The following is a 13587-nucleotide window of genomic DNA, read 5'->3' as shown; positions in this document are numbered from 1 at the left end:
CCTGGATGTAACTTGAGTTAAAACTCAGGACTTTTATCAATGATTCAAAGCTTCAGAGTATTTGATGTTTACATGTCGAAGTATGGAGCACTGAAGCATAACTACTAGGCTCCTAAGTGACAGGCACAGCCAGGCACAAGCTGTTGCTGTTATTAAGGACTATAAGCCACCTCCATTTGACATGGTCTAGGACCTATCCCAGCCTGACCTGTCATTCCCTGAACCTCCACATAAGTCTACTCAGCTGACAGGTTCTCTATCCTCTTGATCACTGAGTTGACTCAGCCATCTTCCACTCTCGGTTTTCTGCTCCTGTTGTGGAGGACTAACAGGGAACCTTCAGCGGACTACTTCTCATAAGGCCATTTTTTGAGTATTTGGGGGATATCAACATCATCGGGACTTAGTTGCAGAACTATTAATGTGAGAGGTTTCTGACCAGAATATCAGAGACAAATGGGTTCAGATTTCTAAAGTCATTTGGCTCCAGATAATATGGGCTGTCTATGAGGAAAAGAGCTTTGATGAGAAACTCAACTTCTAGAACAATTTGGGGTTTATCAAAAATTAAAATTGTGTTCTCTATTGTCATTTTCAGATTTGTTTTGCCTAAATTTATCTCTGGGAAAGTGAATTTTTTCATCTTGAATGTTTTCCTATTCAAGAAGGTTTAATAAGTAATCAAAAAACTTTCCAGGGGCTCCTGGGTGGCTCAGTTGGTTAAGCATCCATCTCTTGATTTTGGCTCAGGTCATGATCTCATGGTTTCTGAGTTTGAGCCTGGTGTCAGGCTCTGAACTGACAGCATGGAGCCTACTTGGGATTCTCTCTCTCCCTGTCTCTCTGTCCCTCCCCTGCACTCTCTGTCTCTCTCAAAATAAATAAACTTAAAAAATAATAATACTATTTTTTAAAAAATTTACACAAAGAAAGTCCCAGGACTAGAATTCTATTGAATGTTTAAAAAATTAACACCAGTCCTTCACAAACCTGATTTTATTTTATTTAAAAAAATTTTTTTTTCAACGTTTTTTATTTATTTTTGGGACAGAGAGAGACAGAGCATGAACGGGGAGGGGCAGAGAGAGAGGGAGACACAGAATCAGAAACAGGCTCCAGGCTCCGAGCCATCAGCCCAGAGCCTGACGCGGGGCTCGAACTCACAGACCGCGAGATCGTGACCTGGCTGAAGTCGGACGCTTAACCGACTGCGCCACCCAGGCGCCCCACACAAACCTGATTTTAAAAAGAGGAGCAGGGACCACTTCCCAATTCATTCTGTGAGGCCCATATTATTCTGATGTTAAATGCAGGCAAAGATAACACAAGAAAAGAAAACTCTATGCCATTATCCCTTAGGAATATAGATGCAAAAATTCTCACCCAAATATTAGCAACCTGACTCCAGCAACATATGAAAGGGATTAAACACCACAGCCAAGTGGAATTTATCCCAGAAATCAAAAGCTGGTTTAACATATGAAAATCAATCAATAAAATATACCATATTAACAAAAAGGGAAAAGCCATACAATCATCTCAATTTACACAGAAAAAGCACTTTACAAAGTCTAACACCTTTTCGTGATAAAAACACTTAACAAATTAGTAAGAATAGGAAATATCCTCAACCTGATAATGGGCAATTATAAAAACCCACAGCCAACTTCATATTTAATGGTGAAAGATGAGAAATGAACAAGAATGCCCCCTCTCCCTGCTTCTATTTAATATTGTACTGGAAATCTAGCCAGGGCAATTAGATGAGAAAAAGAAAATCATTCAGATTGAAAAGAAGTAAAAGCATATTTGTGGATGACATGATCTTGCCTAAAGAAAATCCTCAGGAATCCACAAAAGTTACTAAAATTAATAAATGAGTTCAGAAAGGTTGGAGGATACAAGATCAACGTACAAAAATCAATTGTATTTCTATACACTAGCATTGGACAATCCAAAAAGGAAATGAAGAAAACAATTCCATTTATGATAGCATCAAAAAGAATAAAATGCTTAGGAACAAATTTAACAAAATAAGTGCAAGACTTGTACACAACAAAGCATCACTGAAAGAAATTAAAGCTGACTTAAATAAATGGAAAGTGTTCATGGACTAGAAGACTCGACATTGTTGAAATGATGATACCTCCCAAATTGCCAAATTGGTCTACAGGTTCAATGCAATCCCTATCAATATCCCAGCCAGATTTGTTTTTTGGTTTTTTTTTTTTGGAAATTGGCATATTGACCTTAAAATTCATATGGAAATATAGGGGACCCAGAATAGCCAAACAGTCTTTGAAAAAGAACAACAGATTTGGAAGACTCATACTTCCTGAGTTTAAAGATGTATTGTGAGGCAGACATTAGATGTTTGAAATTTTTGATACGTTAAACATATAATCTCTTTATTTAGTATGTCCTACAAGGAATTATTAGAAATTGTCTTAGACTACATCATAAATTTCTCAAGCCAAATTCTCATTATTCAAATATGTCCTTTCTAAATTTCCATTTCAATACATGTGATAAAAAATATCTTATAGATTTAGTTTGGAATTTTAGCTGATATTAATAATAATTTTAGTTTGCTTTCACCAGTGAGCTGTATTGTTTGCTTTATAGTTATTTCACTCAAATGGCAAGCCTGAGGTATCTAATTTATCTATCTAGTAGAAACAAATCTCAAAAATTTATAAGACTTTCTTACAAAATCCACAAACCATCAATATTAACCAATTATTAATGTTAGTTTAGTAATTTGAAATAATATTAAAGTGCAATTTAAGGAACTAAAAATACTAATTAATATCTAATACCTATTTCACCAATTAATTTCTCTTTCTCTCAACAATTAATGTTCAAACTCCTACTTTCCCCCTTAAAAACAGCCCTCAAGTCATCAGGAAGTTTGAAAAAATTCTTGCTTTTTTTTAAAACAAGTGAGAGTATTCAAAACTTCAGAGTATGGATTTTGCATTTTGAATTTTCCATCTACTTGTATTCAAATTCCTTTAAAATGATTTTTACCTTTTCTTCAATGAAATTTAAAGTTCTTGCTTATATTTTACCAGGGAGATATTAAAACTATTCTCTCTCTCTTTGTATACTCAAAATGGAAAAAATACTTTAAATGTCATATTTCAGGTCCTGCAAAAGTTGTGTAAATTGTATGAATCCTTCAGAATGGATAATGCAACTTTCCTGACTGCAATAGAATGGTTTTTTGGGTGATCATTATTTATATCATTAACTCCTCCTCCATGCAGGGAAAATATAATAGGCTGTTTTTAAATTTAGCAGTTTATTTGGGGGGAATAATCTATGATGTAATATGTTAGACTGTCCTTTTAGGCCATCTTTCTTGATTTTAACTTCACATACTAATAACATTTCAAAAGAGCATACATAGATATCTTTTTCTCCAATAATTAAGGCTATAGGGAATTCATTAAATATGTCATTCTTAATTTTTATTTTTTACCTAATTAATGGTCACAACAAAGCACTGTTAGTTTCCCCTCCAATTCCTAAGTTTTGTAAGTACCTCTTTTTGCTGGTTTCTAACTCTAAAGGAAGACAGACCATCTTGAAGATGGTCATCTTAGGTTAACTACAAACTTGAACATAAATATATCTCACCTATGATGTCTATGTACCCAAGACTTAAATTTGGATCTACATTATCTAAAAAGTTGCCCACTTCTCCAATTCCACTTATGTAGATAAGAGAATAGATTCTGAAGCCACACACAAACAACAGTTTGAATCCCAGCTCTGCCATTTCATATGATGTGTGATTATGGGTAGGTTATTTAAACCTAAATTTCTTCATCTATAAAATGCAGATGATAAGAGTGTCCACCTCATAAGGTTGTTGGGGGATAAAATGAATTAGTATATGTAATTGCTTAGAGTATTACATAGAATGGCATATAGAGACACATTTGTGTTAATATTATCTAGATTTCATTTGCTTTGGATTGACAAAAGGAACTGAAAAGAGCTGGTTTGCAACACTATTTGAATGTCAACAAATAGGAATAAGCAAATGAAATATAGTTTGAGATTTGTTCTGAACACTTTAATTTGAATCTAACTAGAACTTCATTATTATATTGTATACAATTTGCTCTTTGTTTTGCCCAGGATATTTGTTTTCCATTTATATCTAAAATAATATCCTTGCTTTTTATTCTTTTCAGTATTTATTTCACTTAATGTTCATATATATATTGTATCTCCTCTGATTTGCCTTAAATGTAAAAGAATTCTAAAGTGTATTAATGTTATTATTGCCAATGCTGTATCTCTTATAGGAATTCATTAATAGAACTAGACTCAAAGTAAATTTAATTGAATAGTACTTAGCATGTACTATACCCTCATCTCTGAGAATTCTATATTTATTTTCAGACATGTTCATGGCTGCATATATGATCTGGCAATAATCTTACATATATAGAAACATGATCATTAGAGTGGATTAATTTATTTATTCAGCTGATATTTTTGAATGATCACCATTATCCAGGCTTCTTTCAAAAATATTTTTTAGGTTTATTTATTTTTGAGAGAGAGAGAGAGAGAGAGCACGAACAAGGGAGAAGCGGAGACAGAGAGAATCCCAAGCAGGCTCTGCACTCACAGTGCAGAGCCCAATGCAGGGCTTGAGCTCCCAAATCGAATCACCACCTGAGCCAAAATCAAGTGTCAGACACTTAACCAAGGTGCCCCCAAAAATATTTTTATAATACTTTCTGTCACTAACAGAATCTAAGATTATCATGCTTTTAAAATAACTCATTCTACATGAATTATAATTTATTAAGTTAATTAACTAATTAAATAAAATGACAGGGTATTTAAGGAGGGGAAATCCCATATGTGCCAAGATAAATGGCACTCCACTTAATATACTAATTGTAACCAACAAACTGGTTAACTGTATCTCAGTTAACTTACTGTATCAGGGCAATTACAATAGCTGCACACTGTGCTGGAACCCATTTTATAAATACGTTTCTTCTCTTTATGATATATGAATAGACAAGGCCTGAGGCACCCTTTGTTCACAGATTAAAATGTTTTAAATCAAGATTTCCTATCCACCCCCCACCCCGCAGTGAGTTGGTTGAAGAATATAGTATCTGGGATACAAAGGATGAATGTGCTAAGAAGCAAACATAAAATATAGATATCTATCTAACAAAGTAAGCTTAAACTTAAACCCTTTATCTTAACAAAATATTATGATTTTTATTCACTTGATTTTGTCTTTATATTATCCTGCTAATAGTCAAGTAGAGTAATCAAATCCTATACCCTTCAGTTTCCTTATCGGTAAAACCCCTTTCATTTACTCTCCAAGTCTATTACTTGGAGAGAATAGAATCAAATTCTAATACTTTTTTATTCCTTCTGAATTTAATGTGGGTTTACACTGTAAAAGGATTCATAACAAATCAAGATGCCTCTTCATTCAACTATATTACTATTTGTACCAGTGTAGCGACATAGAAACTTTCCTTTGAAAAATAGTCTCCCTGAGACCTTGTGATACAGAACACCTTAACAAGCTTTTGCATCATCATTAATTCCTCACATACTTGGAAATAAACAAATGTAACTATTATGAATTATAATTTTATGAGAATTTATATCCCCTGGTTAGATTATGCAAAGGGAAAATGGAATTCTTTGAAGTTACACTGATTAGAATGTGGGGAGATCAGGGTATCCTGCTTTGTGCTCACAATTACTCTAGCTCATGCAATATAATGAAGTAACCTTATATATTATGCAATTGGATGGAATAACAAGGTTTGTAAAAGTTATATACACCTTAAAAAATAGTTTACATTTGGACCCTTAACAAAATATGCTTTGACTTGAAAATATTAATTTCCCAATCAAGACGCAGGGTGGCGCTGCAGGCTAAGACTGTGAATAAAGAGCTGTAAAAAGCTCCGTATTCCTTTGTTGCAAAAAGGAATCAAATACACGGAAGAAGCTTTGCCAGCCGTACTGGGTTACCAGCGAGTTTGGGCTGCGATAAACGAATTTAAGATTAAAGGCAACTTTGTGAGGATTCTGCCAAACAAGAAACCAGAATTTAGTATCTCCAGTTTTTTTGTGGTTGCTAGGAAGGTTTGGATGTAAGCGCCCGGACTCCAATATGAAGACGCCAGAGAGAATTCAACCAAACAGGCAAGTGGTGGCCTTTATTTTGATGGTGTTCTTGTCCCAGGCTTGCCCTGAGCCTATTCGTTATTCTGTGATAGAAGAAACAGAGAGTGGCTCCTTTATAGCCCATCTGGCCAAAGATCTGGGCCTAGGAATTGGGGAACTGACCGCTAGGTCAGCCCGGGTGGTGTCTGACGATGACAAGCAGCGCTTGCAACTGGATCGTCAGACTGGAGATTTGCTTTTGAGAGAGAAAATAGACCGGGAAGAACTATGTGGCTCTGTTGAACCGTGTGTACTGCATTTCCAAGTGTTGCTGGAAACGCCGGTGCAATTTTTTGAAGGAGAATTATCAATCCAGGACATAAATGACCACTCCCCAGTATTCCCGACTGGGGAAATGCTCTTGAAAATACCGGAGAACAGCCAGCCAGGGACTCTGTTTCCGTTGAAATTAGCTCAGGATTTGGATGTGGGTAGCAATGGCCTTCAAAAGTACACTATCAGCCCCAATTCTTATTTTCATGTTCTAACTCGAAATCATAGTGAGGCCAAGAAATACCCAGATTTGGTGCAGGACAAAGCGCTGGATCGAGAGGAGCAGCCTGCGTTCAGCTTAACCCTCATAGCACTGGATGGTGGATCTCCACCTAAGTCTGGCACCATCACAGTGCGAATCCTGATCACAGACGTCAATGACAATGCTCCAGAGTTTGTGCACACCCCATATGAAGTACAGGTCTTGGAAAACAGCTCCCTAGACTCCCCAGTACTTAGTGTCTCAGCTAAAGATATAGATTCTGGAAACTTCGGGAGTGTTTCCTACGGCTTTTTCCAAGCATCAGATGAAATTAAACAAACTTTCTCAATTAATGAAGTCACAGGAGAAATCCGACTGACAAAGAAACTGGATTTTGAACACATTAAATCTTACCACGTAGAAATTGAGGCCATAGATGGCGGAGGTCTTTCTGGAAAAGGCACTGTAGTCATACACGTGGTGGATGTGAACGACAATGCCCCTGAGCTTACCATATCTTCACTCACCAACTCCATCCCAGAAAATGCTCCTGAGACTGTAGTGTCTATCTTCAGAATTCGAGATAGAGACTCTGGAGACAATGGAAAGATGATTTGCTCTATCCCAGATAATCTGCCGTTCCTTCTGAAACCGACTTTCAAGAATTTCTACACGCTGGTAACGGAGAGTCCCCTCGACAGAGAGAGCAGAGCCGAATACAACATCACCATCACGGTCACCGACTTGGGGACCCCCAGGCTGAAAACGCAGCACAACATAACCGTGACGGTCTCCGACGTCAACGACAACGCGCCCGCCTTCAGCCAAACCACCTACACCCTGCGCGTCCGCGAGAACAACAGCCCCGCCCTGCACATCGGCAGCGTGAGCGCCACGGACAGGGACTCGGGCGCCAACGCCCAGGTCACCTACTCGCTGCTGCCGCCCGCGGACCCGCAGCTGCCCCTGGCCTCCCTGGTGTCCATCAACGCGGACAACGGGCAGCTGTTCGCGCTCAGGTCCCTGGATTACGAGGCGCTGCAGGCGTTCGAGTTCGGCGTGCGCGCGGCCGACCGCGGCTCGCCCGCGCTCAGCAGCCAGGCGCGGGTGCGCGTGCTGGTGCTGGACGACAACGACAACGCGCCCTTCGTGCTGTACCCGCCGCAGAACGGCTCTGCGCCCTGCACCGAGCTGGTGCCCAGGGCGGCCGAGGCGGGCTACCTGGTGACCAAGGTGGTGGCGGTGGACGGCGACTCGGGCCAGAACGCCTGGCTGTCGTACCAGCTGCTCAAGGCCACGGAGCCCGGGCTGTTCGGCGTGTGGGCGCACAACGGCGAGGTGCGCACGGCCCGGCTGCTGAGCGAGCGCGACGCCGTCAAGCACAGGCTGGTGGTGCTGGTCAAGGACAATGGCGAGCCGCCGCGCTCGGCCAGCGTCACGCTGCACGTGCTGCTGGTGGACGGCTTCTCGCAGCCCTACCTGCCGCTCCCGGAGGTGGCGGCGGCCGAGGCGCGGGCCGACCCGCTCACCGTCTACTTGGTCGTGGCCTTGGCGTCCGTGTCGTCGCTCTTCCTGTTCTCGGTGCTGGTGTTCGTGGCGGTGCGGCTGTGCAGGCGGAGCGGGGCGGCGTCTGCGGGTCGCTGCTCGGGGCCCGAGGGCCACTTTCCGGGCCACCTGGTGGACGTCAGTGGCGCGGGGACGCTGTCGCAGAGCTACCAGTATGACGTGTGTCTGACGGGAGACCCTAGGACTGGTGAGTTCAAATTCCTGAAGCCGATATTTCCCAACCTCTTGGTTGAAGACACTGAGAGAGAAATAAAAGAAAACCCCAACTGCAGGAATAGCTTTGTATTCAGTTAAGGATTGTATTTGGTCAAGTCAGCCTCTCCTTAATTTTGGTCAACCTAACTCCCATTGCAACACCTTTCTTTTAAAAAAGTTTGTTGTCTCAATATGTGCACCTCCATTCCAAACCTATGGGTGTCCCTGATTGTGCCAAATTTTTCTCCTTTTATTAATATTCATTGGACTTGGCATTTTTAGTTAACTGATTAAGTATGTATATTCTCCATATTTGACCTTCTCTTGGTGATTAATCTTTCCATAACTATAAATTACTCAAGTAGCATAAGAAGAAATTTTATTTAAATCGACTTCTTAATGTCTTAAAGCTTTTATGTAATTATGCATTTCTCTATATTTGTGGTGTTTGTCTTTACCGTTAACTTTATCTGTAGAGTGTTTGAAATACCTAGGCTTTGTTCATTGCTCTCCAGGCTCCTCCCTGAATAACCATAAGCATATAACTTATTTGTATCTCTCAGATTGTACATAAACATGCACTTCCATTAAAATATTAATACACTAAAATTGTGACTTTCTGTTGTGCACACCATGTATGCTAGAATTTAAAAAATGTATTTGATCGATACTTACATGGCACACTGTATGTATTCCATAAATACTAATAATAAATTTTAAAAATTATTCTCATAAATAATTGAAGAGAAAAATCTTCTATAATTTGGTATCAGGTTCACTAAACAAAACTAAGTCACTACTTGGTAAAATCCTTTATAACTATTTCAGAACCTTAAGTACACCTTAGATCCTTTCAAAGGATGCAAAACAGGAAAGGCATCATTACTTCCTTGTCCTTCCTTTTCCTCTGTAAATAAAAGTTCAAGTATAATGTATATTTCTTTTGGTTTTCCTGCAGCTTCTCCTCACCTTTCAAAAGAAAGAATTTCTTCTGAGTTTCTCTTATCCTATTCAGGTTTGATTATTGGCTGGTACAAGATTTTCACTTTAAATTACTTTGCAGACATGAACATCCGTTATCAACCAAATAATTATTTACCTTTGATGTCCAAGTTATCTTCTCTTCAATGTAGCTTTGAGGTATTTTATTTCAATTTATCAGTTTTATGTTAAACTTTCATTGTAAGAAATAAGCATTATTTTGTCATTTTGGACAATAAGAACAGAAATAGAAATTAAATAAGAATGAACTTATCTTAAGTGTAGTTGTTTATGTTGTGTTCAGTAAGCCTAGTAAGCTGATCATGTGGTTTCCAACTAAATTTATATGGATATAAGTATAAGACCTCTTAGTTGAACTTTTGGTACAATGTGAGCAATTAAAGAGTCTGTTTTGTAGTCTAAATATTTTTAAATCTCATGGGTCATTCTACTGGAATTTAATTACTTGTACTTATTAACCTTGAATTACTTTTTTCTCTAAGGGTAAAGTGACATAAAAAGGGGAATTACTGGTTAAGTTACTCTTGAAACATAACTTTTAGCCTTCATCCAGTCTAAAAATTGAAATGAGAAAGCAATAAAAATGAGAACAAAATTAAACACAAGTATATATGGACATAAATTTGGTAGTCAACTTTAACAACTACTGATTAGCTATTATATGAATAGCTTTATGTATGGTGACAAGAAATCTGACTGAACTGTTTATTAGCTATTATATGAATAGCTTTATGTATGATGACAAGAAATCTGACTGAAGCTTTCACCAGTGTATTTCACCATTATGAAAATCCAAGTTGACTTTCTCTCTCTCTCTCTCTCTCTCTCTCTCTCTCTCTCTCTCTCTTTTTGTTTATGTCAGGAAATTCCCAATTGTATAATTGCCCAAATGAGACTGGCTAAATAAACACCCAGAACCCACCTTTATGAATTTGTAGGTAAATTTGTGAATTACTTTGTATATTATTTTATGGATTTCTGTATGTATTCATAAAGCACAGATCATTCTTTACCATAAAGCATAGGTCATTCCTTACACCAGACTTTGAAAATCAGTCATTATAATTTAGTAGTAAATATGATCCAAATAACTTGCACAAATGCCTACCTTATGAAAAATTGGCCAGTTCTATTGTTGCAAAACAAAAATAAAGAATGGAGGCCAAATATCTTGATAACATTGTTCATTTCAATTCTATGTTTCTCACATGTTTCTGTTATAAGTGCATCCTTTTCCCAGTGTTATTGATAAATAATTGAGAAATAATTTCATTATTAATAATATTAATAATTTTCATTGAGAAATAATTTACAGCACTGTAAATTTAAGGTGTACAGCAAGATGCTTTGAATTACACATATTGTGAAATGATTACCACAATAGGTTCAACTAACTTCTATCTTATACATACATCTTTTACAGTTACTTTACTGTTTTTAGGCACAGCATATAGTCAGTTTAACATATGCTGTTTTGGTGGCAGAAATTTTAGTGAAGGCATTGTATAGGACTTTACAACCACTTTAAGGACCCCTCTTCCTTTACTACCAAAGTTACAAAATACAGATTTTAAAAAGGCTGAGGTTAAAAGTTATACACTTATTTGGTGGAATTCTGCTTACAGGTAGACTGGATGTATTATCTAACAGCAGAAACAACCACAAAAACTCGTTAAAATTCAGAAATTATCTGTTGGAAGCAACAGACAGCAGATGTTATAATAAGAACAGAAAGGGCTAAGATTTCTGAAAAGGAGAATCCTCTAGTTGTGAACCGACTTCTACAGTCGATTTGCCCTGAGGAAATTTGCTAAGTCTTAGAACAGACAAAAGACTCTTGCTAGGGGTAGAGCACATTCATTAGCCTTCCGCAGACTGGAAGATTCAAGCTCAAGGCCAGTTTTCCCTCAGGATACTTGTCAAACTCAGGGATATTCCATTTAGTCTTTTAGAAGACTAAAAACCTAAGTAAAAAAAAAAATCTCTGAATAGCAGAGTGCACTTTTGATAGTCTTGATGCGTAAAGATTAGGGTTTAGAAACTGCCATGGGAAGGGACTGTGGACAATACACTAAGTTCTGAACTGGTAATTCTGGAGGGTTAGGTGTTATTAGGACTGCAAAGCAGCTTGACTGATTACAGTGCCTGTTTGGATTAAGGAAATTGGATTTCACATGATTCAAGTTAATGGGAAAAGGTGAACTCTTTTTGGAAAAAGATAATATCATCTGGATCCTGGACAGCTTTTTACATAAATATTGAGAATTCAATAAAAAAAACTACTAGGAAGACATACAAAAAACTGGTTGACATGAAAAAAACCTAGAGAAAAAACAGACAATACAAACAGATACTAGAATTTACTGACAATGATGTTAAAATAAGTATGACTAATAGATTGTAAAGAATAGAGAAAATAGGGGCACCTGGGTGTCTCAGTCGGTTAAGTGTCCGACTTCAGCTCAGGTCATGATCTCACAGTCTGTGAGTTCGAGCCCTGCGTCAGGCTCTGTGCTGACAGCTCGGAGCCTGGAGCCTGCTTCAGCTTCTGAGTCTCTCTCTCTCTCTTCCCCTCCTCTGCTTATGCTGTGTCTCTCTGTGTCTCAAAAATAAATAAAAACATTTTTAAAATTTTTAAAAAAAAGAATAGAGAAAACAAAAGAGAATTTCACCAGAGAATTGATATTTAAAATAGAAATTCATTACAGAACAGAAAAATATAATATCTGAAATTAAAAGCTATTAAGGTAGTTTATGACTTAGTAGATATAAAGGAATACAGGATTAATGAATGAAAGACAGACCAATATAAAATATCCAAAAAGCAGCATAGGAAAAAATATTGAAAAATACAGAAACATATATGGCCTTTTGTTGCAACGTGGATGGAACTGGAGTGTTATGCTAAGTGAAATAAGTCATACAGAGAAAGATACCATATGTTTTCACTCTTATGTGGATACTGAGAAACTTAACAGAAGACCATGGGGGAGTGGAAGGGGGAAAAATTACAGAGAGGGAAGGAGGCAAACCATAAGAGACTCTTAAAAACTGAGAATAAACTGAGGGTTGTTGGGGGGTGGGAGGTAGGGGAAAGTGGATGATGGACAATGAGGAGGGCACCTGTTGGGATGAGCACTGGGTTTTGTATGGAAACCAATTTGACAATAAATTTCATATAAAAAAGAAAGAAAGATACAGAAAAGAACATAATTGACAAGTGAGACATAATGAAAAACTCTAATATACATAGGATCGTAATCCTAAAAGGAGAAGAGATACTAGGAATGGAGAATAAGCAATGTTTGAAGAGATAATGACGAAGAATTTGTACAAATCCTTCATCACCCAAAATGCTCAGGGAAACCCAGTCAATAGAAATAAAATACAGGGGCACCTGGGTGGCTCAGTTGGTCAAGCCTGACTTTGGCTCAGGTCATGATCTTATGGTTCGGTTCATGAGTTCCAGCTCCGTGTTGGGCTCTGTGCTGACAGGTCAGAGCCTGGAGCCTGCTTCAGATTCTGTGTCTCCTCTCTCTGCCCCTCCCATGCTCCCATGTCTGTCTGTCTGTCTGTCTGTCTCTCTCTCTCTCTCTCTCTCAAAAATAAACATTAAAAAATTTTAAAAAAGAGAGAGAAATAAAATAGAAAATACAACTAGGAAATATCATAGCAAAACTGCTGAAGACCAGCGTCAAGGAGAAAATCTTAAAAGCAACCACATAAAAATGACACATTACTCTTAAAGGAGCAACAGTAAAATGGAGAGCTGGCTTTTCAACATAAATCATGAAACCAAAAGACAAAGAAATGAGGTCTTTAAGGTCGTGGGAAAAAGAAACCAGATTAGCACTCTTCTATCATCAGAAAATATCCTTCAAAAATAAAGTTTTCAAACAGATAAAAACCAAGAGAATTAATGATAGTCACATTTGCACCAAAACAAATGTTTTTAGTAGAATTCACTGGGTAGAGGGAGAACAGTCCTAAAGGAATCAGACTTGCAGGAAGAAACGAAGAGCAACAGGAAGAATAAATATAAATTAATATTGATTATACGAGGCAAAAACAGTTTCTTAAAAGATTTAAAATATATACAAGATTTAAATTCATGACAA

The 13587-nt window shown here is 37.7% G+C and overlaps 1 protein-coding gene across 1 annotated transcript; it reads left to right on the top strand.

The window, feature by feature from the left end:
• Positions 1–1998: 1998 nt before the first annotated feature.
• PCDHB4 (protocadherin beta 4) lies at positions 1999–10396 on the top strand. Its single transcript, XM_058734121.1, has one exon. It carries the CDS (start codon positions 6179–6181, stop codon positions 8564–8566), a length of 2388 nt encoding a protein of 795 aa, XP_058590104.1. The 5' UTR covers positions 1999–6178; the 3' UTR covers positions 8567–10396.
• The last annotated feature ends 3191 nt before the right edge of the window (positions 10397–13587 follow it).

Source organism: Neofelis nebulosa, chromosome 1 (assembly GCF_028018385.1).
Source record: "Neofelis nebulosa isolate mNeoNeb1 chromosome 1, mNeoNeb1.pri, whole genome shotgun sequence".
Classification (NCBI taxonomy): Eukaryota; Metazoa; Chordata; class Mammalia; order Carnivora; family Felidae; genus Neofelis; species Neofelis nebulosa.
Note: the sequence above shows the minus strand (reverse complement) of the source record. Positions and strands in the feature narration are given on the sequence as shown.